The following is a 27,103-nucleotide window of genomic DNA, read 5'->3' as shown; positions in this document are numbered from 1 at the left end:
ACTGACAAAACAAAATAGATCCAGAGACATGGAAACATCTAACAGACTGAGGAATCTCAGAGGAAAGGGAGAGGGCGGGAAGAGATTAACCAAAGAATTTATATGCATATATGCAATACCCATGGACAGACAATAGTGCAATGAAGGCCTGGGGAGGGGGTGGGAGCAGGGAGGAGGGGGTCAATGGAGGGGGGGGGGGGGAGGAACATCTGTAATACTTACAACAATAAAGATAAATTTAAAAAATAGTATATGAAGCTAAACTCAAAAAGGAACTAATAAAAATGAGAATTCTGAATGGAGGTTCCGAGTATGGAGGTGGCAAGCAGGACAGATGGAAGTGAGGGTACGAGTGAGACTCTGAGCAGAATACTTTAAAAATATTTTTATTTTTGATCTAACGTAATGTATTATCTATTAAAAATAAACATATTATTAAGAGTAGAGGGTTTTTATAACTAAAAGGGATCTTAAAGATGATCTCATCAGCTCTAATCATTTTACTTGTGGGTAAATTGAAGCTCAGTGGTGTTAAATTTTTCAAGTACTGAGGCAGAAATACTGGCTTAAAACCCTAGTCTTAAGATCCCAAATTTTGTGTGTGTGTTGTTTTTTTTTTTTAAAAAAAAAAAACCCACCAAATCCACCCTTTACTCCTGTTGTCTGTCACTGTTATATTCATAAAAGCTGTCCTTGGGAATTTAGGGCTATTTGGTGTCTTTAGAGGGGATTAACTGATGTCAGTCGACCATGACTCTTCTGTGACTGAAATTGTCTCTATGTCAGAGCATTTGGAGAATTTCAATTCTCAGGTATAATTTTCCAAGTGCTTGCAGATATAACAAAATTACAGCTTTATTTATTGAGCTCCCTTCCCGTTTTGTGAGAGGGGAATATGTTTATTTTTGTCATTAAAATGAAATACAGTTTAGAGGAGGTGGTGGTGATTTCCCTAATGGTGATTTGATGGTTTTCTTTTGAGGTAATTTGTTAACGTCTTTTGTAGTCACACCCGAGCTGGGATTATGCTGTAGAATTCTTTTAAAATACCGTTCTTTGCTTTATTAATGTATGAAAGTATACACTGTCTTTGAACTAAGTTTGTTATTTTTAACTTAAGGTTTGAACTTTATAAAGAGCATATGTCTGATTTATTCTACATGCTGAGAGGTGTTTAGATGTGTTGTGTGTATGTTTTCCACAAGTGTAATATATTGTTTTGGTTTCCTTTCCAATCATAAACACTGCTTATAATTTCGTGTTGCCCAGTAGCAAAAGGATACCCCATTCACTCCCCAGTCAGTGGGAAGCAGCTGATGATGAAATAAAAGACATCCAGTGGTCTAGGAGATGTGCAGAAACATAGGTCCTTACTTACATTGTTTTAACTTCATTCCTATTTTTTTAAAGTCTGTTCCCAGGCTTTAGAGACAAGCTGTCTAAGCTGGAGTGGGTAGGACTTTTTTGGTGCTCTCCGTGCGTGAGCAGATGCTTTCCCGGAGAGCCAGGGACAGAGCCTGGAGGTTTTACCCCATTCCTTTAAACCCAGTGAACAACAATTCAATATTATAGGCACTAAAAGTGATCAAACAAGATAATAAATCATCTAAGCAAAAATGCGTATAGGGTATCAACCATGATTTGCTATTTCAAAATGATTTCACTAACCTCCATGGCATGGAACATCAAAGATTAGTGGTAGAATTAGTGGAGAAAACATCCCACTTGGGGATCTTTGTAGAAAATGTTTAGCCTTTCATTTCTGTTGTAAAATGTCTGAGCGAAGGCTGAAGTAAATCGCTTATTTTAGCACTTCATGTCTACTAGCTGGCCATCTTAATAGACACCTAAACTGTAGACACAATTTAGGAAGTAAGGGTGTATTTTAATTATTATCGGGACACAGAGTAGTGAACCCTTGCTGGTATTCTCTTTTCCTGGACACTGACTGATGAACGCAGTCCATTTGGTAATCTGTTATATTTCCTACATACCAAAAGGACAGAAAATAAACCCACTCCCATGGACCTGCCACCATGACTGAGCTGTAACGTTTTGCCATATTTGATTCTGATTTTTAAAAAGTGAAATAAAACATTACAGATATAACTGAGAACCGAGGCATCCTGGCCTCTCTATTTCTGGCGCCCCATGTCTAATCCATTGTGAATCCTGTTGACGTTTTTGGGATCTGATCACGCCTCATCACCACCTCCTGGGTTCAGGGCTCCTTTAAATCTCACCTGGGTTACTTGCAGTGGCCTCCTGCTTGCCTCAGTTTACTCTCAACACAGTAGTCAACTGTAAATCACACTTGTTCCTCCTCTGTCTGCTCAGCTCACTCAGTGGCCGAGTCCTGGTCATGGCAACAGCCTACAAGGCCTCATCTCCTAAGACGTTCCCCAGTGGGCTCCCTCACTCCAGCCACCTTGCCCTTCCTGGACCCTGGGGCAGGCACATCCCTTCCATAGGACATTGGCACTCACTGTGCCCTCTGCTGGTCACACTCTTCCCTTTCTCAGTCCTGCCCCAGGTGCTGCATTTTGAGGTGGTCTGTTTGGCTGCCCTCTTTAATATCAATCACAATTGCATTGGATTTATAGATTAACTTAGGAAAATTGACATTTTATTATATTATCTTTTTATAACTTGCAATGTTTTGCTAGAATTTTGCTTTTGCAGTTTCCAGTCCCTCTGCCTGGCACATGGTTCGCTTCCACCATTCCTCTACGTTTCAACTTTTCCTGAAGGCCTCCCTTGATGCAGCCCTTCCTACGCCTTTTGTCCACTTTCTCTCTCTAGCACTTGCGATCACTTGACTTTTTATATTTGTGTGTAATCTGTTTCCTCTCACTGAAATGTAAGCTCTGTGAAGTAAGGGTTTTTGTCAGTTTTGTTCATTTCTGTATTCCTAGTAGTAAAACCCTGCCTAGCATATAGCATGCACTTAGTAAATATTTCTAAATGAATGGGTATGTAAATGAACAAATGGCTAGAGTGGAGAAGTAGACACCTTCTTAAAAATTTGGCACATGTTGCCAAATTGACACCTGCAATGGTTATTCAAGCTAGATACCAACCAGAATAAAAATATCTGCTTCCCAACAGTCATTACAGTGTGGGATTCATATTACTATTTTTTCATTTTGCCCATCAGGGAGATGGCAAACATGATATTCTTTTGCTGTTTTTATTTTTTATTAAGACTGTACAGTTTTTTTCATATGCACCCAGCATAGAAGAGCAGCCCTTATTCCTGTCCTGTCTTTTATTAAAGGGAAATATTTTTGTAACCCTTCCCTCTCCTCCATCCCAAATCACTGGCTACAGGTCTGACCACCATGGTTATCTCAGGGTTGTCCCGATTCGATTGCTGGTACTGAGGAGAGATCTGACTTCCTGTGGGAACTGGGAACCATCAGGAATCTGTTAGCACACCAGAAGTGAGAGGACAGCTGTGGGGAGGCAGTCACATACTGAATCAACCCTTGATTGATTGACCAGTGCCTTGATTAGCTTTTAAAATAGAGCAAAGATGTTATGCTTTCAAATAATTTTTATTATTGAAGTAGCTCATGATCATTAGTGAAAGCTTGGAAAGTACAAAGAGGTAGAAGAAAAAAGTATCCAGGAATCCCACCACCCAGTTAGTTATTTTGATATTTACCGCTAGGTTTTTCTTTGTGTGTGTGTGTGTGTGTGTGCATATGTTTAATATAAATTAGATAATTCTGTATATGCTTATATACCAATCTTTTCATTTAAAATCATAGCAATCACCCTAGCCGGTTTGGTTCAGTGGATAGAGCGTTGGCCTGTGGACTGAAGGGTCCCGGGTTCAATTCCAGTCAAGGGCACATGCCTGGGTTTCAGGCTCGATCTCCAGTAGGAGGTGTGTAAGAGGCAGCCGATCAATGATTCTCTCTCATCATTGATGTTTCTCTCTCTCCCTCCCTCTCCCTTCCTCTCTGAAATCAATAAAAATATATGTAATAAAAAATAAAATAAAAACATAGCAATCATTTATCATGACTTTTTTTTTAAACAGACTCTGTGCAGTTTCATGTCTGCATCACTTTCCATGGACTTGGATAAGTTTCAAAACATTTTCTATATTTGGATACAAAGCCTTCCCCATCCTCCCTCCATTCCCCCCCCCCCCCAGCTAGTATTATCAATAATAATGCCATTATATCTTAATGTATAGCATTTTTTTGTATTTCTAGGTTTGTTTTTATGGGATAAGTTCCTAGAAATGAAATTGTGTCAAAGTCCATGAACATTTTTACTGCCAAATTGTTTTTTAAAACAATTGTCTACTTGCACTGCCAATAGCAGTGTTTGCAAGTGGAGCTGCTTTATGTCAATTAATTTGTGTCATATGGAAATGGGTCATCGACCTGTTCCCTTTTGGACTGGTAACAGTTGGAACTTCATTCAGAATAAACACTAATAAAAGCTGAAATAACTCTAGTGGTTGTGGTTCAACAGTCTCCTATGGCAGCTAGCTGCAAATTTTAATAGCCTAAGGGGTTTTGATTTGCCTTCATTTTCTTTCCCCCTCTGCTATTTCCCTCTCTCTGGCTTTAAAACATGTTTTCCTGGCTGCAGTTAAGCCCTAGTACTTCTTGTTCTGTCTTTGTTGATTAATGGGTATAATTGACCCCTGTTGTCTCTATTATACAAGCCACAGCAATTTGTTTTTATGTAGCAGTTATTTTCTGAGCTGTCACAAAACTGCCTTACAACGAGAGCTCATTATCAACCCGAAGGAAAAGAATTTTAAGTGATGAAGTGAATAAAGGTCCCTAAGAGAAGGAGGAGGAGGAGAAGTCTTGGCTGTTCAAATGTTCAGGGAAAGGAGAGAGTTTTTTAGCGTTGCTTACGTACTCAGCAAGACTTGGTTATCCCTTGGAATTATTAGATTAAAAATGGCTCCCCATAGAATCGTGAAGACTGGATGTAGAGGATTGAATGTTGGTCCAAGAAACAATGGAGCATAGCATTTTATGGAGGGGGTTGAAGTCCATTGGAGTTGGCAATTAGGGACCGAATTCTAGAGAACCCTGCTAAATGTCTGTCTGTAGAAGTAGAGGCAATTTCTGAGCTGAAAATTTTATCTGAACAGATATTGCCCATAAAGAATACCTACATTTCACCCAACTGGTGTGGCTCAGTGGTTGAGCATTGACCTATGAACCAATAGGTCATGGTTCGATTTCCAGTCAGGGCACATGCCCAGGTTGTGGGCTCAATCCCGTGTGTGGCGTGCAGGAGGCGGCTGGTCAGTGATTCTCTCTCATCATTGATGTTTCTATCTCTTTCTCCCTCTCCCTTCTTCTCTGAAATCAATAAAAATATATTTTTAAAAATACCTAAATTTCATGTTATCTCAGAACATAATTTACTATTTATATACGTTTCCCCCTAATTTTTCTCTTCCCCTATGATCTTGATGAGGCTTCCTCATTCACAAAATTAAGTAAGGAAGCAGCAGAAGTGTAGGGAAGAGATGGAACAGAGATCTTGACTTTGTAACAGAGTCGGCTGGTCCCACCATGGAACAAACCGGGTCCTGTTGCAGGGGATCATCTTGTCTTCAGCTGTTCAATTGAGAGCTCTTCTAGGGAATGTCTTGTCACATAATCTCTGTTTGTCAGCCCTGCCACACGTTTCTCCTGGGAGAAGAAAAGGACAGTAAGCACAGAGGAAAGGAAAAAAATCCTAAGCAGCAACAGTGAACTGTTAGTGGTGGTGGTTCTGAGTCATGGAATGCAGCAGCTAGAGGGGACTTTATAAGATCGTCTCTTTATTTTGTGAAGTAGTAGATAAAGTCTGTTGCATAGAAGGTTTAATTTACTTTCACCTTGGTCCATCTAGTTCTTGGAAGAACTGGATCTAAAATCAGTCTCCCTTCTGGTTCAGTACCCTTCGTACTGTTAGGTAACTTCTCACCAGTTGGAATTCTCCTTTTCTTATACGTTAATGTGAGTATTTGACCCAAAACAGTTCCAGACAGACTACTACTCTTCCAGTGGCGGGTTATAGTCATTGCACAGGAACTTGCATTGCCTTGTTCAACACACGTTTTGCTTTGCTTATGAATATTCGGAAGAAAGTTGGTTTGATCCCTTCCAGAAACCTCTGCTGCCAGAGCCTCTGGCTGCAGGGGAGATTCTGGAAAGCGGTGGGGGAAGGGCAGCTGGAGGATGTGCTGGCCCTATTCAGAACCAGCTGGAAAGAGTACAGAGCACCTCAAAACCCTGAGACTTCTTATCTCCTTATGGGAAAGAAGTGAGGACTTGTCAGTCTTCATAGAATGAGAGGGATATCTTACAAGGAAGGGGGTACCTCTGCCACTGATGGGGAGCAGCACATGGGAGGGTCAAGGGTCAGTCCCTGGGCCAGAGGAGGACAGCTGCCTTCTTGGTTAATCCCTCCATCTTAGGAAAAGTTGGGCAAATTGTGCTTACTTAATGAAAAGAACATTATTTTGTACTTGTGAGTAGAGATGGAGGTAGGAGGCAACCGGTGTCTTGAGTTTCTTTAGTAAAAAATTTCTGTCATTACTCTGCAACTATGGGATTTCGGAACTAAAGTCCCCATGTTAAGTGAATTTTCAGGTATAAATTTATGACAATATGCAGGAAAAGAAATATTCCCAATCTCTTTTGCATCAAAAATATACTTAAATGTATCTTACATACAGTTAAACCAATAAAGGGAGAACACTAAATGAAGACTATAGTGACATTTTGTACAGTTTCAACGAATCCTAATTACTACTATGTTTTTCATTTCTATCACAGTGCCTTTTTCACAGGAAATGCAAATACTCACACATTAAGATGTATTTTCCCATCTAGGTTAAGCCATACACTCAGTGTCATTCTTATTTTATAATTTAGAACTGTTTTTCCTCTCTCACCTTCTCCCATGTCTTGTCGTGGTGGGCATGATGGATATATATTTTATAAGTGTACCCTCCCCCCAAAAATCAAATGAATAAAGAAAGGAAAAACCATTTTGGTAAGATCTGAATCTCATTAAATTTAGCATATATGAATAGTTGTTTCTCAAACCCCTCCCTCAATATCATTTATTCTTCTCCAGAACAGATCTACCCATTGTCATGTGCTGGTGTGGGTCAATCCCACCTTGTCTTTACCTGGTTTCGGGCACCGCATTCTGATAATAATGGTGCACCTTACCTGTATGTAGTACTTGACATTTTTTCAAAATATTTCATTCGACCCTCCTAAAATCTGATACGCTGTCAGGCTTAAGAAAAGACTTCACCTTTGGGGAGCCTATCCTTGCACCCCTCATTTTCATTAGTGACACTGTAAAGCTGTTCACTGTCAGTGTTTAGCCTGATTAATGTTGCCCATGTTCTGTCCCGCACAGGTTCCTCCGGCCAGGACTTTGACTGGGCCGATTATCACAAGCAGCATGGCACGGAAGAAGCACCTCCTTTCTGCTTCAAAAATGTAAGACGCTTGTTTCTTGCTACTCCTTTTACCATAGATGTTGCTCACCGTAAATGCCATCAGTTGTTTTCTATTTATTGAGCAAGAGTAGAGTGCTGCTGTGTTCCATGGAATCCCAAAACTTTCATAGTTTTTGAAAAGTCCTCCTTTCAGCTTGTCTTATTAGAGTAATTCTGGGAGATAGTAACAAATTGATTACTGAATGTGTAGTGGCTTAAACATGCTATATATTTAGTTCTCACTGAGGGAAGGGTCCAGGATGTACTGGGTTTCTAGGTGGTTCTTCTCATTGTGGTGAGCCTTGCGCTAGATATGTTTTGGTCTCAGCCCCTGAATCTGGTGAGCAGATAGGGAGACAAGACAGCCCTAGTTCTAAGCAGGGTAGCCGGTATTGACACACGCTACTCTGTTCCATTTCTCTCAGTGAGAACCAGTCCCTCATCTGCACCATGAATGAGGCTAGGAGATGCCCTGGCTAGTTCCCCACCATGACTCCATACTGTAGAAGAGGGAGAACAAACTGGTGGACAGCCAGCCACCTGTGCTACCAATAGCTGTGCACTTGCTATGTATAGCTATTGGTGACTATGGGGTATAATATTGATAAGCCCATCAATAGGTACAGATTCTCTGTACCTGAGGAATATTCTTAAAATATGATCTTATTATTTTTTTATGCCTTGGATTATTTTGCTAGGATGCTAGTCCAACAATTGTGTACTTTGCTTGCTTACTTTAAGCCCCTACCTTGTTCAAATAGAACTTATTGACATAGTAATAGGATTTTTGTGACAAATAAAATAGCTGTGTGTGTGTGTGTGTGCGCGCGCGCGCGCGTGCTCATATATGTATGTATTTGCTTAGTTATCAGAATTGGTTGTATTGAGTAGTTTATAAATTATTCATTTATATTTCATCAACCCTGGGGAACTATGAAAAGAGACGTAGATTAGTATCTCTGATTTAAGAATGAGGCATAAATATATAGCTTAGTGTATTGAACACATATTTCATGATGAAGCTAATTCCTTGTGCTGAGAAAAGATGCAGTCCTCCAGCTGAGGACTGCAGATACTAAGTGCAGAGTGCTCCCGAATCACAGACTTGTTTTCTAGACATATGCTTCTATTGCTGCTGATTCATTGCCGCCCCACCTATAATTTGTTCTGCAGGGTAACAGAATATGAGAACTGAGAGGAGGAAAGGGTTGACTTAGTAGAGAGAAACTCAATACTGAGCATAGTCAAAAACGGATTTTGGAGAATTAAGTAGGTTGATTACTGGGTCAACTTGTAGAAACAAATCAGTGGCAGAGTGGAAATCAAAGCTTTGTAAATGATTAAATGGACTTTCTACTTGGATGACATACCCTTTGCACAAAGGCAGTTCTTCTATAGTTGAAAGAACTGCATGGTGAGTGTTTAGGTGGTTTGAAGGGGGCAGCTATGTAATCATGCCACCATGAGGATAGCAGCCAGTTAGCACTCAAGGCTTATGAAGTCCAATGCCATTTTATTAACCTTTTTACCATGTTGACGTCACTTGTGACAAAACCTACTGGCCTTCTGGCCTTTCTTTTAGGATCCTGGAAACACTTCATCATGTCCTGAAACCCCTTTACTTTGTGCTTTCTACCTGAAAAGAATAAAAATCCTTCCCTGATTCTTCAGCTTTGGGAAGGAAATCCTCCCATCTCCCCTGGTCCTGTATTTAAGGAGGAGTTTCTTCTGTTACACCAAAGCTTCTTTTTATCTGTCCTCTGCTCCCATTCAGCCAGCTGTTGTCCACATGCATTTTAATAGTGGAGCAAGTAGCCACATCCCCAGGTGGCCTCTGAGCTTTTAGGATTTAGCTACCCAGATTACATCTGTTCTAGTAAATACATTGGTGTATTTATTAGGGCTGCACTTCTTACAAGTATGTCCCCTTTTTTCTGGCTCCTCGTTTATTTAATCAACAGGATTGTTATCTGCCTGTTGACGGATGGGTTGCATTTCCGGTACTTTGCAGTGCTCTTTAGTGGGATGCTTATTATGAGTTCATTTTTTTAATCATACATCTAGTGTATACCAGAGGAGAGGTAGTTTAGAAGTGGATATATGGATGACATTTCCCTGAGGATGTTTAACAATCACAGGCAGTTCTGAAATGGATTGACACAGCCAAATGCTTCGTAAAATAAACTCACAGGTAACGGTTTTGCCATTGATCCTTTATAAATTACCCTCAAACCGAGGTTATGTGGTTGTAGCTTTCCCTTATTAAGTAGAATAAATGGCATTTTAACTTATTTAGAGACTTTACAGGCAGCCAGCCTATCAAATTGTATTATCAGAAGGAAGCTCAATACATAATATGTGTGGATAAGTTAGGATGATTTGTAGGAAAATAGCCCACATAGAGTAGCTTTGATTCCTATTTCCAAGGAAACATAAAGGAAAAGAACAAACTGGTCTCTTAACATACATTGGATAATTTTGTTCTGTTTACATAGAGATAGACTTTCATTTCAACTTAACGTATATAAAAAGACATGTAAATGTGAATTACCTTGGTTTCCTTCCATCAGTAACAAAGAGATGTAATCTGTTACTGGCAGGAACTTGTTTATCTCAGTTTGTATATTTCAAAACATATATATTTATGTAATATTGTAATATCTGGTTAAAATTTATAGAAGTGGGTGACTGGAAATTTTTGTATCATACTTATTTAAAAGTGAATTTTGCTTCCAGTAATGGCTAAGCTCATACCAAATCCATCCTCTTACAGATAGCAACTAAACGCTGGGCAGGATGAAAACAGCTACTGAAGGATGTGGAACATGAACAAAAGCAGGCAGATACTGGGGGCGGGGAGGCAGGTGTTTAGTAAAAAGAAGACCGTGGGGTGATCATCCCCAAATTTTCAGATGAGTGGTCTGAGGTCAGCCACAGTTGACAACATATGAGATGACTAAAACAGTGATTGTAAGATTTATAATCTTTCTGGCCTTATGAACACAATAACAGAATCTAGGAAACCACAAGCTACTGGAAAGTAAGAGGAATAACAAACAGGGGAGAGCCAGGAGGAGGAACCACAGATCCTTGAACCATGTATTTGCCAGGAAAACTCCAAGCAGCCTAGTAGTTAAGGATGAAAGAACTGAATTAAGATCTGAGCTGCTTCTCAAGAGACAAGTGTGTAGTTTGAGACCAACCAAGTTAATTGCTTGCTATAACTGAAAAACCAGCACTCTTGGGAGTAATATGCCACAATCCAGGGTTTCTATGACATAACATTTAAAACATCCAGATTTCAATCCAAAGTTGCTCAACACATGAAGAAATAGGAAAATCTGACTCATTCTCAGTAGAAAAGACAATGAAAAGAGACCAAATCCAAAATGACCCAGATGTTGGTAGCATTCAAGTATTTTAAAGTCCCTATTATAACTAAGATCAGTAGTGGAAAGCACTGGATCCCAAAGTGTGATCCATAGGTCAGCTCCTTCAGCATCACCTTGCTGGAAATACAAATTATCTTATTTAAACTGAATCAAAAACTTTGGGATGAGGCCCAGCAGTCCTATGTTTTTTAAAGGTTTTCCAAGTCATTTTGATATCCTCTAAAGTTTTTGAAGCATTGATGTTAAGAAAAATATTCTTCTAATGAATGAAAAGATAGGAATTGCCAGAACAGAAGTAGAAGTATAAAAAAGGGATATTCTAAAACTGACAAATACAATATCTGAAATAAGCAAATTCATTGAAAGGGCTTAATAGCAGAACAGATATGAGCAAGGAAAGAGTTTATGATATTGAAGACAAATTATTCTATCTGAAGAACAGGAAAAAAATGGCATGGGGTTGGGAGGAAGATGAAGAGAATCTCAAGGATCTGAGGGACAATCTCATGTGTAACTGGAGACCCAGAAGTGGACACAGAAGTGGAAGGAAAAAATATATGAAGAAATAATGATCCCTAATTAAGCAAAGCAGCTAAAAGATCTAAATTTACAGGTTCAGGAATCTCAGTGAGCCTCAAGCAGCCTAAATACAAAGAAACTCTACATAGTCAAATTGCTGATAACCAATAAACATTGAGAGAGAACTCTTGGAAGTGTCCAGAGAAAAATAATACATTTAAAATAGAGGAATACAGTTTGAATAATAACAAACTTTTCATCAGAAACAACAGAGGCCAAAAGAGTGTGAACCAACTTCTTTAGAGTGCTATAAGAAAAAAAAATTACAATTCTATATCCAGTAAAAATATATTTCAAGAATAAAGGTAAAAATAATACACTTTGCCCTAGCCAGTTTGGCTCATTGGATAGAGCATTGGCCTGCTGACTGAAGGGTTCAATCCTGGTCAAGGGCACATGCCTGGGTTGCAGGCTTCATCCCCAGTAGGGGGCGTGCAGCTGATCGGTGATTCTCTCTCATCATTGATGTTTCTCTCTCTCCTTCTCCCTTCCTCTCTGAAGTCAATAAAAATATATTTAAAAAAATAATAATACACTTCAACAAAGAAGATATACTAATGACAAAAGTGAAAACTGCTCAATGTCATTAGTCATAGAGAAAACGCAAGTTAAAACCATAGTGAGATGCCACTAGACTTACCTATAAGAATGGCTAAAATTTGAAAAACTGGCAGTATCAATTGAGAGGATGTTTAACAACTGGAACTGTATACACTGCTGATGGGAATGCAAGATGATATATTAGAAAATAATTGGGCAGATTTTTAGAAATATATATACACTAGAGGCCCTATGCATGAAATTCGTGCAAGGGGCTCGGCCCTCGCAGCCCTGGCTTCGTCTGGAAGGTTGTCCGGCTGTCCGATCTAATTAGCATATTATGCTTTTATTATTATAGATTTACCATATGGTCCAGCAATCCTGTTTCTAGAGAAATGAAAACAGTGTTATAGGCTGCATTATGTCCCTCCAAAATGCATGCTTTGAAGTCCTAACCTCAGGACCTCAGAATGTGACTGTATTTGGAGTTAGAGTCTTTAAAGAGGTAATTAAGGTAAAATTAGGTCATATGGTGGGCCTTAATCCGATGCAACCAGTGTCCTGATAAGAAGAGCACACACCACAAGCTTGGAGGAAGGAACATGTGGAGACACAGGGAGAAGACTGCCATTTGCCTGCCAAGGAGATGGACCTCAGAAAAAACCGACTCCACTGACACTCGGTTCTCAGACTATCGGTCTCCAGAACTGTGAGAAAATAGATTTCTGTTATTTAAGCTACCAGGTCTGTGGTATTTTATGGCAGCTGGAGCTGACTAATATATTAATGTTCACACAACAACATGTGCTTAAGTGTTTATAGTGGCTTTACTCACAAGCACCAAAAATTGTAAACCACTCAAATGTCTCGCAACTGGTAAATGATGGACAAACTGTGGTACATCTACATAGCACAGAATAAATTACTGAATTGTGCAACAGCGTGAATGATGCTCAAATGCTGTTTGCTTAGTGAAAGAAGACAGACTCAAAGGCTACATAGTATATGATTTCACTTATATGACATTATGGAAAAGGTGGAATTATAGGAGCAGAAAACAGATCAGTGCTCCAGGAATCGGGAGCCTGGGAGGAGATGATGACCGAAAGGCCAGTGCAAGGGGTTTTGGAGGTGAAGGCACTGCCCTGTATCTCCATTGTGGTTGTAGTCATGTGTTCATCCTCTCACTCATTCAACACATATCATTAGGCACCTGCTATGTGCCAAGCGGAGCTCTAATTTCTAGGATACAAATGAAGAAGGCATGGTTCTTTCTTCATAAGTGGCAGGAAAGACAAACATGGGAACAGCCTGCTCGTCTTATAAATAAGGGCTGTGCGTGTACGTGTGCGTGTGCGCGCATGTCTGCTTCCTCAGTTGGCCAGCTTGGTTGCTGCACGCTGTCTTGCTGTGGTACCAGTATCATGTCTCTCTTTCAGACATCATTCAGCCGGGGTTTCACAAAGAACATGAAGCTTGAAGCCGTAAACCCCAGGAATCCAGGAGAGCTCTGTGTGGCCTCTGTCGTGAGGGTGAAGGGGCGGTTGCTGTGGCTTCACCTGGAAGGTATGCCCGCTTTGTAACCATTCTGGAGAATTTAGGATCCATCCAGCACGTCTCAGAAGTGTCCTTTTTGTGTTCCGTTTACTTAAACAGCTCTTAAATTATTCAGTGTTCTCAAGTAAGTGAAATTAATCAAATACAAATTTGTACAGAGGCTCTCATTTTAATTTAATAATTTCATGAAATGAGATGCTGTAGTGATAATTATGTTTGGAACACAGTGGGTTTTTTACATCTATGATTATAAAAGCTAATGTCACAATTAAATTAATATGAGTCACTAAGACTGGTATTTGAGGTCTTGGGTATTATGAAGTCTTGGTAATTATGAGGATAGAATTGTATATTTTAATGTGAATAATACCCTTACTTTGGTTTCTTCCATAGTTGTTTAATTTTTCCTTAAAATAGTAAATGGAGACGACTTTCTCCCCAAATATACAGGCGTGGGCAAAAATAGGTTTATACTTGTAATACAAATAAATAATACAATAATTAATAAATAATAATACAAGAATAAACTGTTTTGCATATTCACAACTATAAACCAACTTTTGCCCACCCCTGTATAGTAAACAGGATTTAGGCTTGTTTGTTGGTGTTTAAACTGTTCTTTATAGCTATATTTTACTTACAATTATACAGATAATTCACAGAATAATGTACTTTGTAAACAAACCTTGACAGATTTTGAATTTAGATAAAAGACTATATTTTCTAGATGTTATATTTTCAATAAGAGTTGAAATGAATTTGATATCCAAGGTTTTCACATCTTTCTGTGATTTAAAATACTGAGTGTTTTTTGTTTTTGTTTTTTTGATTGTTTGTTTTTCAGTTTCACAGCACTCAATAGTTATTTCAAGTGTTTGTGAAAAAACAGTAAGACTAAATATGAATAATAAAGTTATGTTAGCTTTCATGGTCTGTATTTTAGATCTTTTAACATGCTTGTATTACCATTGGACTAGAAAGTTTGGAAGGTCATAGAATTGCTGCTAATATCTTCATCCTTATTTCATCAGTAATCAGGTCTAACAAGCATTCGTGCACTGGGTCTCGAGTTTGAAATAAGAGGAAATTCTCAAAAAGTTGATTGCTTTGTTTTTCAAATAAAATGGCCTCTAGTGGAAGTAGCCAAAAGGTAGACACAGGCATAATAGTGATATTTCTGCAGCCACAGTAATTGTGCGACCTTACTTTCATTACTACATGTAAAGTTGATTCAATTGCTCTTGGAAAAATAGGAGCTCTTGGATGATTTTGAATCCCTTAATCGAATATGCTACTAACTAATACTATGCTAAGCTATATCATGAGATTGGAGTCTTGCTTGCATTGTTAATTTGAAAACAAAAATGGAACTGGCAGAGTCCATGTATTACCATTATTATTTAGCACATTGTGGTTAAAATTATTTGGCAGTCATAATTTATTTATGTCCAAATTGCTGTTTTTCTTTGGATATAAATTTGTGGATTTCTAGCAAACTAAATACAAGTCAGTTCATGGCAACTCTTTTGCTTATTCTTCAGAGTGCTTTCATTCTGTAGTAATGAGTTAGTTAGGCTTCTGAAGCAGGTCAGAAAGTACATTATCCATTTTTCCAGGCCGTGCACATTAAAAAAAAAAAATTTAAACCATCTGTTGACTATCATCACCTGGAATTATTGGTCAAAATTATGCATTTGTCTCATCAAATAAAGTAAATTCCACTCAATCTCCTTAAATGGTCTTACATTTTGTGTTTTGTTTTGGTTTTGGTTTGGGCCCTTACTGAACATTTACCATTTCATATAATAGCAAGCTTGCTAGTACTTATTTTTCATTATTTCAGTTTTATGTAATAGTATTTTCTTTCCTCAGTCCTGGGGACAAAATGTTAGAGATTCACTACGGTCACTTTGTGCCTGTTAGAGTACTTTTATGATGATGGGGATGCTGATTATAGACCATTTATTTGACACTTTGAATTTATAAAGTACTTCATAACAATTTATCAGTTATATTTGTGCATTAAATTGATTTGAAGTATTTCAACACATGCCTAATTGACCACTTGTAGGTCATTAAAAGGGTGATTTTTATTTAATATTTCACTTCTCTTGAAGTCAGATAGTTCTTTAAGTGTCTATAAAGGAGCCGATGTTGAAGGGGGAGCAATGAATAAATTACATGAGATTTGTGTAATATTATTTTAGGTGCATATTTAGAAAGAATCTCAAGTTCTCACAAAGCCACTGATAGTGGGCAAGGGCAGTTTCTGATGAAGGGGCTTTGTGTTTTGGGAAGGACATTGTTGTGCTTTCTCTATGGTAATACTCTGCTCTAGGTAACCATGTGTACCATCCTGAGCATTATCTATATAATAGAAATGTTAACACATCTAGTATTGCAGCTATACACACTGCCTCAGACGCTTGTTTTTCTGTCTGCATTCTCAAAATCCAAGTCACTTCACATACAGTTCAGGTCATTTTCTACTGGGACAAATAGGGTGTGGGCATTCTGTTTATCCTCATAGCATGTTCACTCCCTAAGAGGGTTTACCTCTTTGCATTGCCTTCTTGGTTTCCCTTATCCCATTATTATTAATGCTAGTGGTCCCGTGCATGAAATTCGTGCACGGGGGGTGGGAGTCGGGGTGGTTCCCTCAGCCCAGCCTGCACACTCTCCAATCGGACATTCCTCTCACAATCTGGGACCACTGACTCCTAACCACTCACATGCCTGCCTGCCTGATCGCCCCTAACTGCCTCTATCTGCCTGCCTGATTGCCCCTAACCCCTCTGCCTACCTGCCTGATCAACCCTAACTGCCCTCCCCTGCTGGCCTGATCTCGCCCCTAACTACTCTTCCCTGCTGGCCTCATCACCCCTAACTACTCTCTCCTGCCGGCCTGATTGCCCCTAACTGCCTCTGCATACCTGATTGCCCCTAACTACCCTCCCCTGCCGGCCTGATCTTGCCCCCAACTGTCCTCCCCTGCTGGCCTGATCTCACCCCCAACTGCCCTCCCCTGCCGGCATGATCTCGCCCCCAACTGCCCTCCACTGCCGGCCTGATCGCTCCTAACTGCCTCTGCCTCGGCCCCCACCACCATGGCTTTGTCCAGAAGGAAGTCAGATGTCTGGTCGACCTGGTCTAATTAGCATATTACCCTTTTATTAGTATAGATAAATTATAGGATAGGATTGCTTCAATGGGGTGGGGGCCTTTTTCAGCAGGAGGATATGCTCTTGGCAGACAAAAATACATAATCCCAATATCTGGACTGATAGCCAGCCATATGCACTATACTGCCAAACCAGTCATTAAAAAATTGAACCGCTTTCTTACACACTGTTGCCCTTAAAACTCCTCCTCAACCCCTACCTTAGGTTCTGCCTTTGCAGTTCACCCAGATTAGGTTCTGATTGGCTGGTTTCTATGCCAGTCAATGTCAAAAGCTCCACTTCCTAGGCAGTCATTGGCTCCTTGCAGTTCACCCCAATTTGGTTCTGATTGGTCGGTTTCTATGCCAGTCAGCATCTCCGGGCCTATCTCTGGGCCTGATCAGAGAGGCAGAGCTGATCAGCAGCCCCCACGGCTGCTGGCGAGACCCAGAGAGAAAGAGAGGCAAGGGCTGATTAACAGCTGCCATGGAGGCTCTGGATCAGACCCTGCTTCTCTCTCTGGCCCTCTCTTTGGGCCTTATCCGCAGCCACCTCAGCAGTCAGCTGTGCCTGCAGTGGTGGCAGTCAGTGCTGAGTCGCTGCGGTGACCCAGCACTGACTGCAGGACTGACTTCCAGTATTCGGTCGTCCATTTAGTCATTTTGAACATTGCAGACCCTGGCTCTTTATATATATATTCTCATTTAGAAGAGATGCAATGGGCTCCACATTCCTGAATATGAAGTATTTTAGATTTTTAGCTGAGGCAGAAATGCCTTTTATGTCATAAAATGTATGACAACTAACAGGCTTCATTTTTGCTAAGTTATTTAGCTCTTATACTTGTTGCCACTACAGTAATTTTTGTGGATAGCTTTAGAACATGAGCACCAAAACCTGGCTTTGAAATTTGGAGCACTGTTATGAATGAAAACAGACAGGGTATTCCTGATGAGTGTTTGTGCACTGGGAACATTGAGAGAGAAGGGTGTCCTGTAGGGTTTGTTACCCAGGGCTTTCAGTTCTATGTGTAAAACATCCTATCTAATAAAAGTAATATGCACATTGACTGTACCTCCACTACACCCACAAGCCACGACCACCAGCCAATCAGGAGCAAGTATGCAAATTAACCCAACCAAGATGGCTGCGGCCATGGAGCGAACAGGAGGCTTGTGTTTCCCTGACAATGGAGGAAGCCAAGCTTCCTGCACACCCTGGCCGGCCCAGGCCTCCGCTCAAGGCTATAAAGTTTCAATTATAGAAGATAAATAAATCCCAACAAAAATGGCTGCAGCCACAGAGCAAACAGGAGGCTTGGGTTTCCCCAGCGATGGAGGAAGCCAAGCTTCCTGCCAGCCCAGGCCTCCGCTCAAGGCTACAAAGTTTCAATTATAGAAGATAAATAAATTCCAGATACCAGGGCCTCCATTTGGCTCACCGGGGGGGGCGTGGCCAGCCTGCAAACCACCACAGGCCCCTCGCCCAGGCCGCCCCATTCCCTAAGGGAACCCCCACCCTGATCCAGGACACCCTTCATGGCAAACCAGCTGGCCCCCACCCATGCACCAGGCCTCTATCCTATCTAATAAAAGAGTAATTTGCAAATTGACCATCACTCCAACACACAAGATGGCTGCCCCCATGTGGTGAAAGATGGCTGCCCCCATGTGGACACAAGATAGCCGCCACAAAATGGCCAGCAGGAGAAGGCAGTTGGGAGGGATCAGGCCAGCAGGGGAGGGCAGTTGGGAGGGACCAGGTCTACAAGGGAGGGCAGTTGGGGGTGATCAAGCCTGCAGGGGAGGGCAGTTAGGGGTGACCAGGCCTTCAGGGGAGGGCAGTTAGGGGCAATCAGGTTGGCAGGGGAGCAGTTAGGCATCAATCAAGCTGGCAGGGGAGTGGTTAGGTGGTGATTAGGCTGGCAGGCAAAAGCAGTTCGGGGCAATCAGGAAGGCAGGCAGGTGAGCAATTGGGAGCCAGCAGTCCTGGATTGTGAGAGGGATGTCCAATTGCCTGTTTAGGCCCAACCCTACCGGGATTGGGCCTAAACGGGCAGTCGGACATCCCTCGAGGGGGTCCCAGATTGGAGAGGGTGCAGGCTGGGCTGAGGGACACCCCCCCCTATGCACGAATTTCATGCACCGGGCCTCTAGTAGTATATAAACTTCAATCTGTGAATCTGTGTGATGTATAGTTTTGGACAGTAGCTTTTTAGAGTCCGGGATTGCATCCTTCCCTGTGAACTTCACATTCCACATTGACAAGTACAGAACATGCAGGGCCCAGTTTACATGTTGCCCTGGGTTTCCGCAGGTGACAGCCAAAGTGAGCAACGTGTGGACTCTTTAAGCCTGTGTGCCTCATGTAGAATTTCAGTGTAGGTATTTAAACACAGGATTTGCTCTCTCCTTTTTTCCCTCTTAAGAAATGCATACTCTGTGGAATTGTCCAGTGCCAGTTTTTTATTTATCTGATTTTTTTTCTCAGTTTCTTGGCTGCGGTGAGATAGACCTTGGCACGTGATGTTCTGCTGGTGTCCTTTTGTCCACTTGCTTTACGTTTTAGGCGTCATTTAAGATGGGAATGCAGCTCAGCACTTTTCAGGACAGTTCCCTGACCAGGCCAGGCTTGCAGGGCCATATCCTCGCCCTCTTCACCTGCAACTAGCAGTGTCCTACCCCAGCTTACATCTGTGCTATTAGGATGATGGCGGCAGGTGCAGGCCTTTTACTTCTGGAGCATGGACCTTCACATAATCCCGTTTTTGCCCTTGTCTTTTTCCTATTCTCAGCCGTCTCCTGGTGCTTCCAACTCGTAGTTGTTCTGATTCCTCTTTTCTAGAGAGTAAACCTCTAGCCACCAGCCTGGGTGGAGGTGTGACCTGCTCTGCAGAGTCGTCAGTGTGTTGAGAGGTCTAACTGCTTCTTGGAGAGACTTTCAACCAGCCTTTTCTCAGTTCAGCCCCACCCTCCCCTTGCCTCCACTCCACTGTCTTTCTGGGGGCTGGCAGCCTGAATTGGCTTGCTTCTTGCCCTCCTTGTCCTCTGTACTTTGAAGACTCTCAGCTACTTGGTGAATAAATAAATGAGGTAATATACTAAGTATGGTTAATGGAGTTTTGTGCCTGAGTCCCTTGTGGCACAATTTGATTCTATGTCAGACATAGGGATGAAGGCCAAAACCAGGGTAGACATCAATAAATATTTTGAAACATACAAATCTTAGGTTACATAATGAAATGTTGGAGGCCTATTCTTTTCAGCAAGTTAGCCGATAAACAATAAGTTTCATTTTTAACATTAAGTAACAAAGCAAGACATGCGTTGTTAGCTCTGCTCACGTGTTGGGCATGTCAATGGATAAACAGGAGACCGAGACATTTTCAGTAACGACTCACACGCCTGACATGGCAGGTGTCATGCCCCTTTCCCTTAGTAATTTCCTTTCCTATCTCCATTTCCCCCTCACATTCAGTCTTCCTCTTGCGAAGAAGTGTAATATATATTTCCATCCCTTGCTTTGGTTGTTTTTGTTTTAATGAAGTTGTTTTCTTTTTACGTAAGTTCCTCCGCAGTCATGTGCAATTCCCCACCTTTCGGAGACCTTAAAAATGTCCTTTGCAGCATTTGACCTACCTTGATCTTTTTTTCCAAAGTCTTCCTTCCGTCTTTTCCGGAATACCAGCTGGGCAGCTTTCTCTTCCCCACTGAGGTTTCCTTAGATGAGGTTCTTGTTTTCACCTTTGTACTGCTTTCCTCACATGTAAAGGTCAGAATTCTTCAGACCTTTTCTTCCCCGGTGCCCATACAATCTCATCTTTCTCTGCGTCAAATAGCAGTGCTGTGCTGACAAATCCGTATGCCCACCACTCTCAGCAGTCACAGGCATGACCCCATTTTCGCCCACCTGCGAAGCACCTCCGTGTGCACATCAGCTTGGTACAGACGTCACTGTGTCGCCCCTGTGTTTGCTCTTCTCTTGGAGTTTTCAGTCTGACCTGGTGGCACCTTTATTTCAGCCAAGTTAAAAACCACAGTCATCCAACTTAGAAATTCTAGGATAACTCTCATTGTTTGCACCCCCCCCCCCCCCCCCCCCCGCCAGCTCCTGTGACCAGGTAGTCACTTAGGTAGCCCAGTGCCCCTCAGCAGCTCTGTCTCTTCTCGCTGCCACGCCCAGTTAGGTCTTCATCCCTCCCTCTTAGGATTTCAGTAGTCCCCTAACTGCCTTCCCTATCGTCTTCATGGGCTCTCAGAGCTGGCTTTGTAAAATACAGTCAATAGGTGACCCTGCTAGCGGTTCTAGAGAACTTCTGCTGTAGAGCCTAAGACCATCGGAAAACACAGATATTTACATTACGATTCATTAACAGTAGCAAAATTACAGTTATGAAGTAGCAACGAAAATAGTTTTATGGTTGGGGGTCACCACAACATGAGGAACCGTATTAAAGGGTCGCGGCATTAGAAAGGCTGAGAACCACTGTTCTAACACATGTGGAGTCTGTATTTCTCGCGGAGCTAAGACTCAAATTCTGGCTTTCAGCAAGGCCTCCCGACATACACACCTGCTTCCTAGACGTGTGATTATAAGGACATTTAGTTTAAAATCCCTGTTCTTATTTGTACAGCACTATAAAATGTACGTAATAACGGGTTCTACCTTGGAGGATGCTGTGGAGATGGGCTGTGAGAATTAGTGTCTATAAAGTGCTCAGAGTTGTGTTTGGCCCCTAATAGTCAGAGCCCAGTAAGTGGAGGTGGTGAGGAGCGAAAAGAAAGGCAGTGTTCTTCCTTGCAGCTTTACCTCCCTGCATAGAGTCTGTGCTCCTTCCGGATAGACCACTCAGGTGTCTGTTAACATCCTGATACTGTGATTGGTGCTGCAAAACACTGCACACAGCTGTACTCCCGTCCTTGCCTCTAGCCTAGCTCAGTGGTCGGCAAACTCATTAGTCAACAGAGCCAAATATCAACAGTACAACGATTGAAATTTCTTTTGAGAGCCAAATTTTTTAAACTTAAACTTCTTCTAACGCCACTTCTTCAAAATAGACTCGCCCAGGCCGTAGTATTTTGTGGAAGAGCCACACTCAAGGGGCCAAAGAGCCGCATGTGGCTCGCGAGCTGCGGTTTGCCGACCACTGGCTTATCGCATAGCGCGGTGTTCGTACTGGAGTTCATGCGCTCACTCAGTGTTTGCTGAATTGACATGAGGAATAAATAGAATCTGTGGTCCCTAATGAGAAAGTGAGTTAGGATACAGCAGCCCCTTAAGAACTGTTGTTTTGCGAACCAAATTTTGAAATGATGAGAGGTATTTTATACTTGTAAGCTAAAATCTAAAAACCTGGTCAGTTTTTTCATATGCTTGATTCAGTACCAGGAAACTACCTTCCATATTATAATCAACAATCAACGGGGGGAGTCCTACTAAAATGTAGATTCCTGGGGGTCTGCCTTTAAAAGTCCCCTCCCCAGGTGATTCACACGCACACTGGAGTTTGTAATGGACTCTAAGAGGGTCAAATGAGCAGAGTGCGAGTGCGGCAGGTTTCAAAGAAACCTTTGTGAGTCAACTTCTTCTCTTTAGGAGACCAGGGGCAGAAAACTGCCCAGTGATTTGTGAAAAAGTCAGGTGGTTCATAAGCATTTCGCTAGACTTGCAAAAATGAAACAAAGGGAAATGCAAATGTGGAAAGAATTACCTTTCTAGTCAGTGTGGGTTAAAGCCTTTAAAGAGGTAAGGCCTGCAGAAGGCACTGTTGGGGGCAGCTGCTTCAGCAGATCAGGGAATGCAGCAGAATTTCCTGCCTCAGAGAGGGTGGCCCCTCAGTGGGAGCTGTCCCTGGGAGCAGGCCTTCATCACTCCAAATCTGCTTTGTCCCCCAAACAGTCGTGCAATTAGACAGGTTCTTGGTGGCCAGCGACAGAACCGGCTCTGGCTGTCGCAGCAAAATGGGAATCTGGGAGGAAGGCCTTTGGATGGAGGCTCCAGGAGGCTTTGCAGCAGGAACCAAAGCAAAGTTTGGGCTTTCAAGCTGCCATTGTGATGAATGTGACTTCTGACTGACCACATTTTTGGTTCAAAAGGTCTGAGCCCGACATCATCTGCCTGCAGAGAGAGGGTAGATCTGGCTGTTCCCCTTTGTGGTAGGCAGCAATGGCTACCTCATAATGGAATTCTGCAGAAGGGATGTGGGTCCCTAAGAGGAATAAGACATGCTAGATAGACCAGAAACAACAAGCAAGAGAGGGAAGGAGGGGAGGGGGAGGCGATAGGAAGGGAGTGAAGGGGGGGTGGACAGGGAGGGGGAGGAAGCTGCCTAATTTATATGATGTCTGAGGCTCTGGAACTAGACTACTTGGATTGGAAACCTGGGTGCGCCGCTTGCTGGCTGTCTGATCTTTTTCTGTACCTCGGTTTATTGATCTATAAAATGGGGATGAAAACTGTCCCTATCTTTTAGGGTTGTGGTGAGGATTAAACACTTGGGAAAGCGCTGTAAGTATTTGCAATCCTGTGAATGTATATGTCTCTCTTGCCACACACACATTGAATTCCGTTTCTGCGGTTTTCCTTTAGGTTGCCTGCATTCTGTCATATCTGGATCTTGCCAGTCACAGCTTTGCTCCTCTCTTTATTCCTTGGGAATTTAGTTCTGTAGCTGACAAAGGGATACTCTAAAATCCTATTCCTGGATGGGCATCTGACAATGGAAGAAGCATGACAGATGGCCCGTGGGGTTTCCAGCACCCAGTTCTTGCTTGCTCACCATAGTCAACCAGCTCTTCATCCTTCTAGTGCTTTACTCTTAGTCACATACTGAGCCCATCACAATTTGGTGCGCCCTGTAACTATTAATGAGGGCACTGAACAAGGTTAACCTGTTTCCTTACATACCTTTGCCTTTCTTCCCATTCCAGCTTTTAACTGAGATGGAGGGGTCGTTCCAGTTCTAATACTGGAGTCAATGAAAATAAATCATCTTTCTCACAGTTGGCTCTTAGTCTCTTCCCTCACATCCCTCTTGTCTCCAGTCCCCCAGTAGCATCCACTACTCCTGTGCTCGCCCATGTTTGTTCTCTCCCATAGTTTGCTGGGAATGAAGCAATTATGTAATGTGACAGGGCTGTGTTTCCAAGATTTCAGCATCATCACAAGCCATCTCTTTCTTTCATCCTGATGTTCTGAGTAGAACAGGTCACACTCAATGGCAGGGCCCTGAGTCATCTGCTGGATCAAACCCTGTAATGAGAAGGGCAGGTGGGATTTTGTAGAAGTGGAGGGTAGCCGCTAGTCTGAGGACACAGTCTCTGGATACAGCAAATTGCAATATTATTTTAAGGTTCCAAAGTGATTCTTACAAATTTAGGTGCTTGTACATTTGCTTTGTGAATATGGAAAGGCCTTCTCCTCTTAGCAGTGAAATAATTCCTAGTTTAGCTTTGCTCCCTTTTAAGGTAACTTGTCCTTCATTAATCTGACCCCTGTGGCAATACTGTATTCATGCATGATAGGGTGTATCCAGACTCCTCCTTCTCTGAATATCCTGTGTTGTGTTGCTGTTATTGTGATGATAGTGAGGTTGCCATTGTAAAATCAGTAATTCATTCACAAAGGCCCAAAATAAATGAAAGTATCTTTAGTCAGATTCTCCCTACCTCTCCTGTCTCCTCAGCCTACAGCCACTCAGTTCTTTTCTGAGCAGACACCCACTGGATTAGTATTTTGCTTTTCCTTCCAGATTTATTTCATGCACATATAAAAATATGTTATTTTCCTTTTTTAAATAGATGGTAGCCTACTGTATATACAGAGTATTCTGCACCCTGCCGATCATTGTGTATTCAACTATATATACATGTTTTTACATATAAGTATATAAAGAGGTTTCTTATACTTTTTTCATAGCAGCAGGATATTCCATCTTATGGATGTGTAATAGTTATTTAATTTCTTCTCCATAGATGGAGGTTTAGGCTTCCTGATGTTTTTTTAAATGAAGGATCTGGATAAGAACAAATAAGTAGAGTCCATATTGACTTGATGCAGCAGAAATAAAGTCAGAGATTAAGCCATGGTCTTGTGTCATTTATAAGAATTTTTCCTGTGAAATGATAAATATATTATAGCAGTCCTTAGTGGAGCATCTAGCGTTGTATACGTGGTTTTGGCAATCCTAGAATAATCAATAAAAGAGCATTGAATACATTTTTAATGGGTTATAAGAGGTTATGCTCTAAAAAACTCTTCCGAGTCCAGCCAGATGTATCCAGATTCATAAGGTTGATAGAGATAAATAAAGAATTAGTACCTTCATTCAGAACAGGATTGGAAATCTTTCCTGGATGACAAAGAACCCACTTTTCCATTAGTTTTTGCCTTAATGGGCTAAATTTGGGGGTGGAAGGAAGACAGGACTATAACTTTCTTGAGGATATGGTAGCTGACACATTGCAGCTCATAAATATTTGCTTAATTAAATGGAAAACATGATCAAAGAATTTTAAAGTACTGTAAAGACAGCCTTAGAAATGTATTAATGTATACATTGTTACAGAGTGTATATATTAAAGCATTTATATGATGTGATGTTTGAACTAGCAGAACATTGGAAGACAAAAGTCATAATTCATGAAGGAATAAGCTATAAAGTTCAGTTTATGCTACTTTGACCTTGAAAATGTTACTTGTAGCTAAACATAAATATGGAAATAGGAACATATCTAGTAGCTGAATTCAATTTGTGAGCAAAATTGTTGAGTAACTGGGAAACACTATTTTTGTGAGTTTGAAGACTAAGAACATCTTCATCCCCTGTGTAATGGGGAAATAACCCAACAACTCTCTTCATTGCAACCTCTGGAGAATTATGTGCCCTTGGGGACAAGAAAAATTACTTCCATCTTTGAAGCTACTTGGAGAGTTTCTTTACCTTTTGTTTGTTTGGGATGTCTTTTTACTTATTTGACAAATAGGTTACATATTGATTGTGTTGACCTTAAACAAATAGACAGATATTTCTCCATCAAAGTGGGCTTATTTGGGAACAACAAAGAATTGTAATTCTGGATATGTGGTGTAATGACACACCACGGAAGTTCAGAAACAAAGGAGAGAAGCAGTCTTTTATGGATTTGGGAGGGGTTGTTGTAAAAGAGGAGTCCATTGGAGGCAACTGAAATTTCAAGTACAGTGACTTCTCATTGACTGAGTTGTGGTGGTCTCTCATGGGCTGAGCTGTTACTGGGCAAGGAAGACTCTTCCTCCTGTGAGGTGGTACAGTAGTACCACTTCCTCTCAGATGCAGGTACTTCTCTTCCCTTGGGATCAGCAGTGAGTGCATATTGAGTGACAGTTGGGTAAGAGTTCTCTCTTCTAACCTCCATTCTAAAGGAGGTTTCTGTTTACCCTCGCTGGATAGCTTAGTTGGCTAGAGCATCATCTGGATATGCCAAGTTTTCAGGTTCGTCCTGATCAGGGCACATATGAGAATCAACCAACGAACGCATAAACAAGTAGAACAACAAATCCATGTTTCTCTCTCTCTTTCTCTCTCTCTCTTTCTCTCTCTCAAATTAATTACAAAATTTAAATGAGGTTTCTGTTTATTAATTTTCACAGTTGAGTTGTATGAGACAAATGATTTCTATTCAAAAGCAATCCCTATAAACATGGTTGCATTTGTTTAACATATATCGTTTAAATTATAGGAGAATTAAGCAAAAAGTAAGTTAAGATTGATAATAACAGTAATGCTTCCTTTGAGAACAAAAGTTTAAAGTGACTAATAGCGATGATGATATGTGTGTCTAAGAATCTGTTTTCAGTGCTCACATATACTAGAATCTGCATTCAGATTGCACTATATGCACCAATATCTTGGTTTAACACTAAATTAGGAACCTCCACTGATCAAATAACATACTCTGTTTTCACAATGTCTACTATAGAATGAGATTTAAGAAGTTGGGAGTCAATGTAACTATAGCTAACATTTTGTGTTTGCTGGTAATTTAGCTTCAGGAAGTTAACTTTTTGAGGTGATATGATTAAAAATTCATCAGATGTCGTGTGATGACCTGGATGTGTGTGAGGCTCTACTGTGTTATTTTCACCTTGGTTCTCAGTGAAGAAACCAAAGCAAAGTAAGATTTAAGTGGTCAGAGCCCATTAGTCACTCTCTGTTAATAGAGCCCTTATCTTTCGATTCTTGGTTCAAGAGTATCTTCTCTCAGAGTGTTTTTTTTTTTTTTAAAGACTATTGATTCAGAGTAGAATTTTCTTCTTTTTACTAGTTTTCTGGGTTCTAATTTTATTCTCTCAGTAGCTAGAGCTCCTTGAAACTTTAGCTAATACAGGTATTGCACCCAGATCTC

General features: G+C 41.2%; 1 protein-coding gene across 8 annotated transcripts in view; it reads left to right on the top strand.

Annotated features, from left to right (window-relative positions):
* Positions 1-27,103, top strand: part of SFMBT2 (Scm like with four mbt domains 2) — a 226,563-nt gene that overhangs the window by 159,899 nt on the left and 39,561 nt on the right. For all 8 annotated transcript variants that reach the window (XM_079778896.1, XM_079778894.1, XM_079778898.1 and 5 more), the window contains 2 exons: positions 7,408-7,490; positions 13,440-13,566. In XM_079778896.1, the coding sequence (XP_079635022.1) occupies positions 7,408-7,490; positions 13,440-13,566 (210 nt within the window). The remainder of the gene's footprint in view (positions 1-7,407; positions 7,491-13,439; positions 13,567-27,103) is intronic.

The sequence above is a fragment of the Cnephaeus nilssonii genome (genome assembly GCF_951640355.1).
Source record: "Cnephaeus nilssonii genome assembly, chromosome: 1".
NCBI lineage: Eukaryota > Metazoa > Chordata > Mammalia > Chiroptera > Vespertilionidae > Cnephaeus > Cnephaeus nilssonii.
The sequence above is the reverse complement of the archived record's forward strand: the minus strand, read 5'-3'. Positions and strand labels throughout refer to the sequence as shown.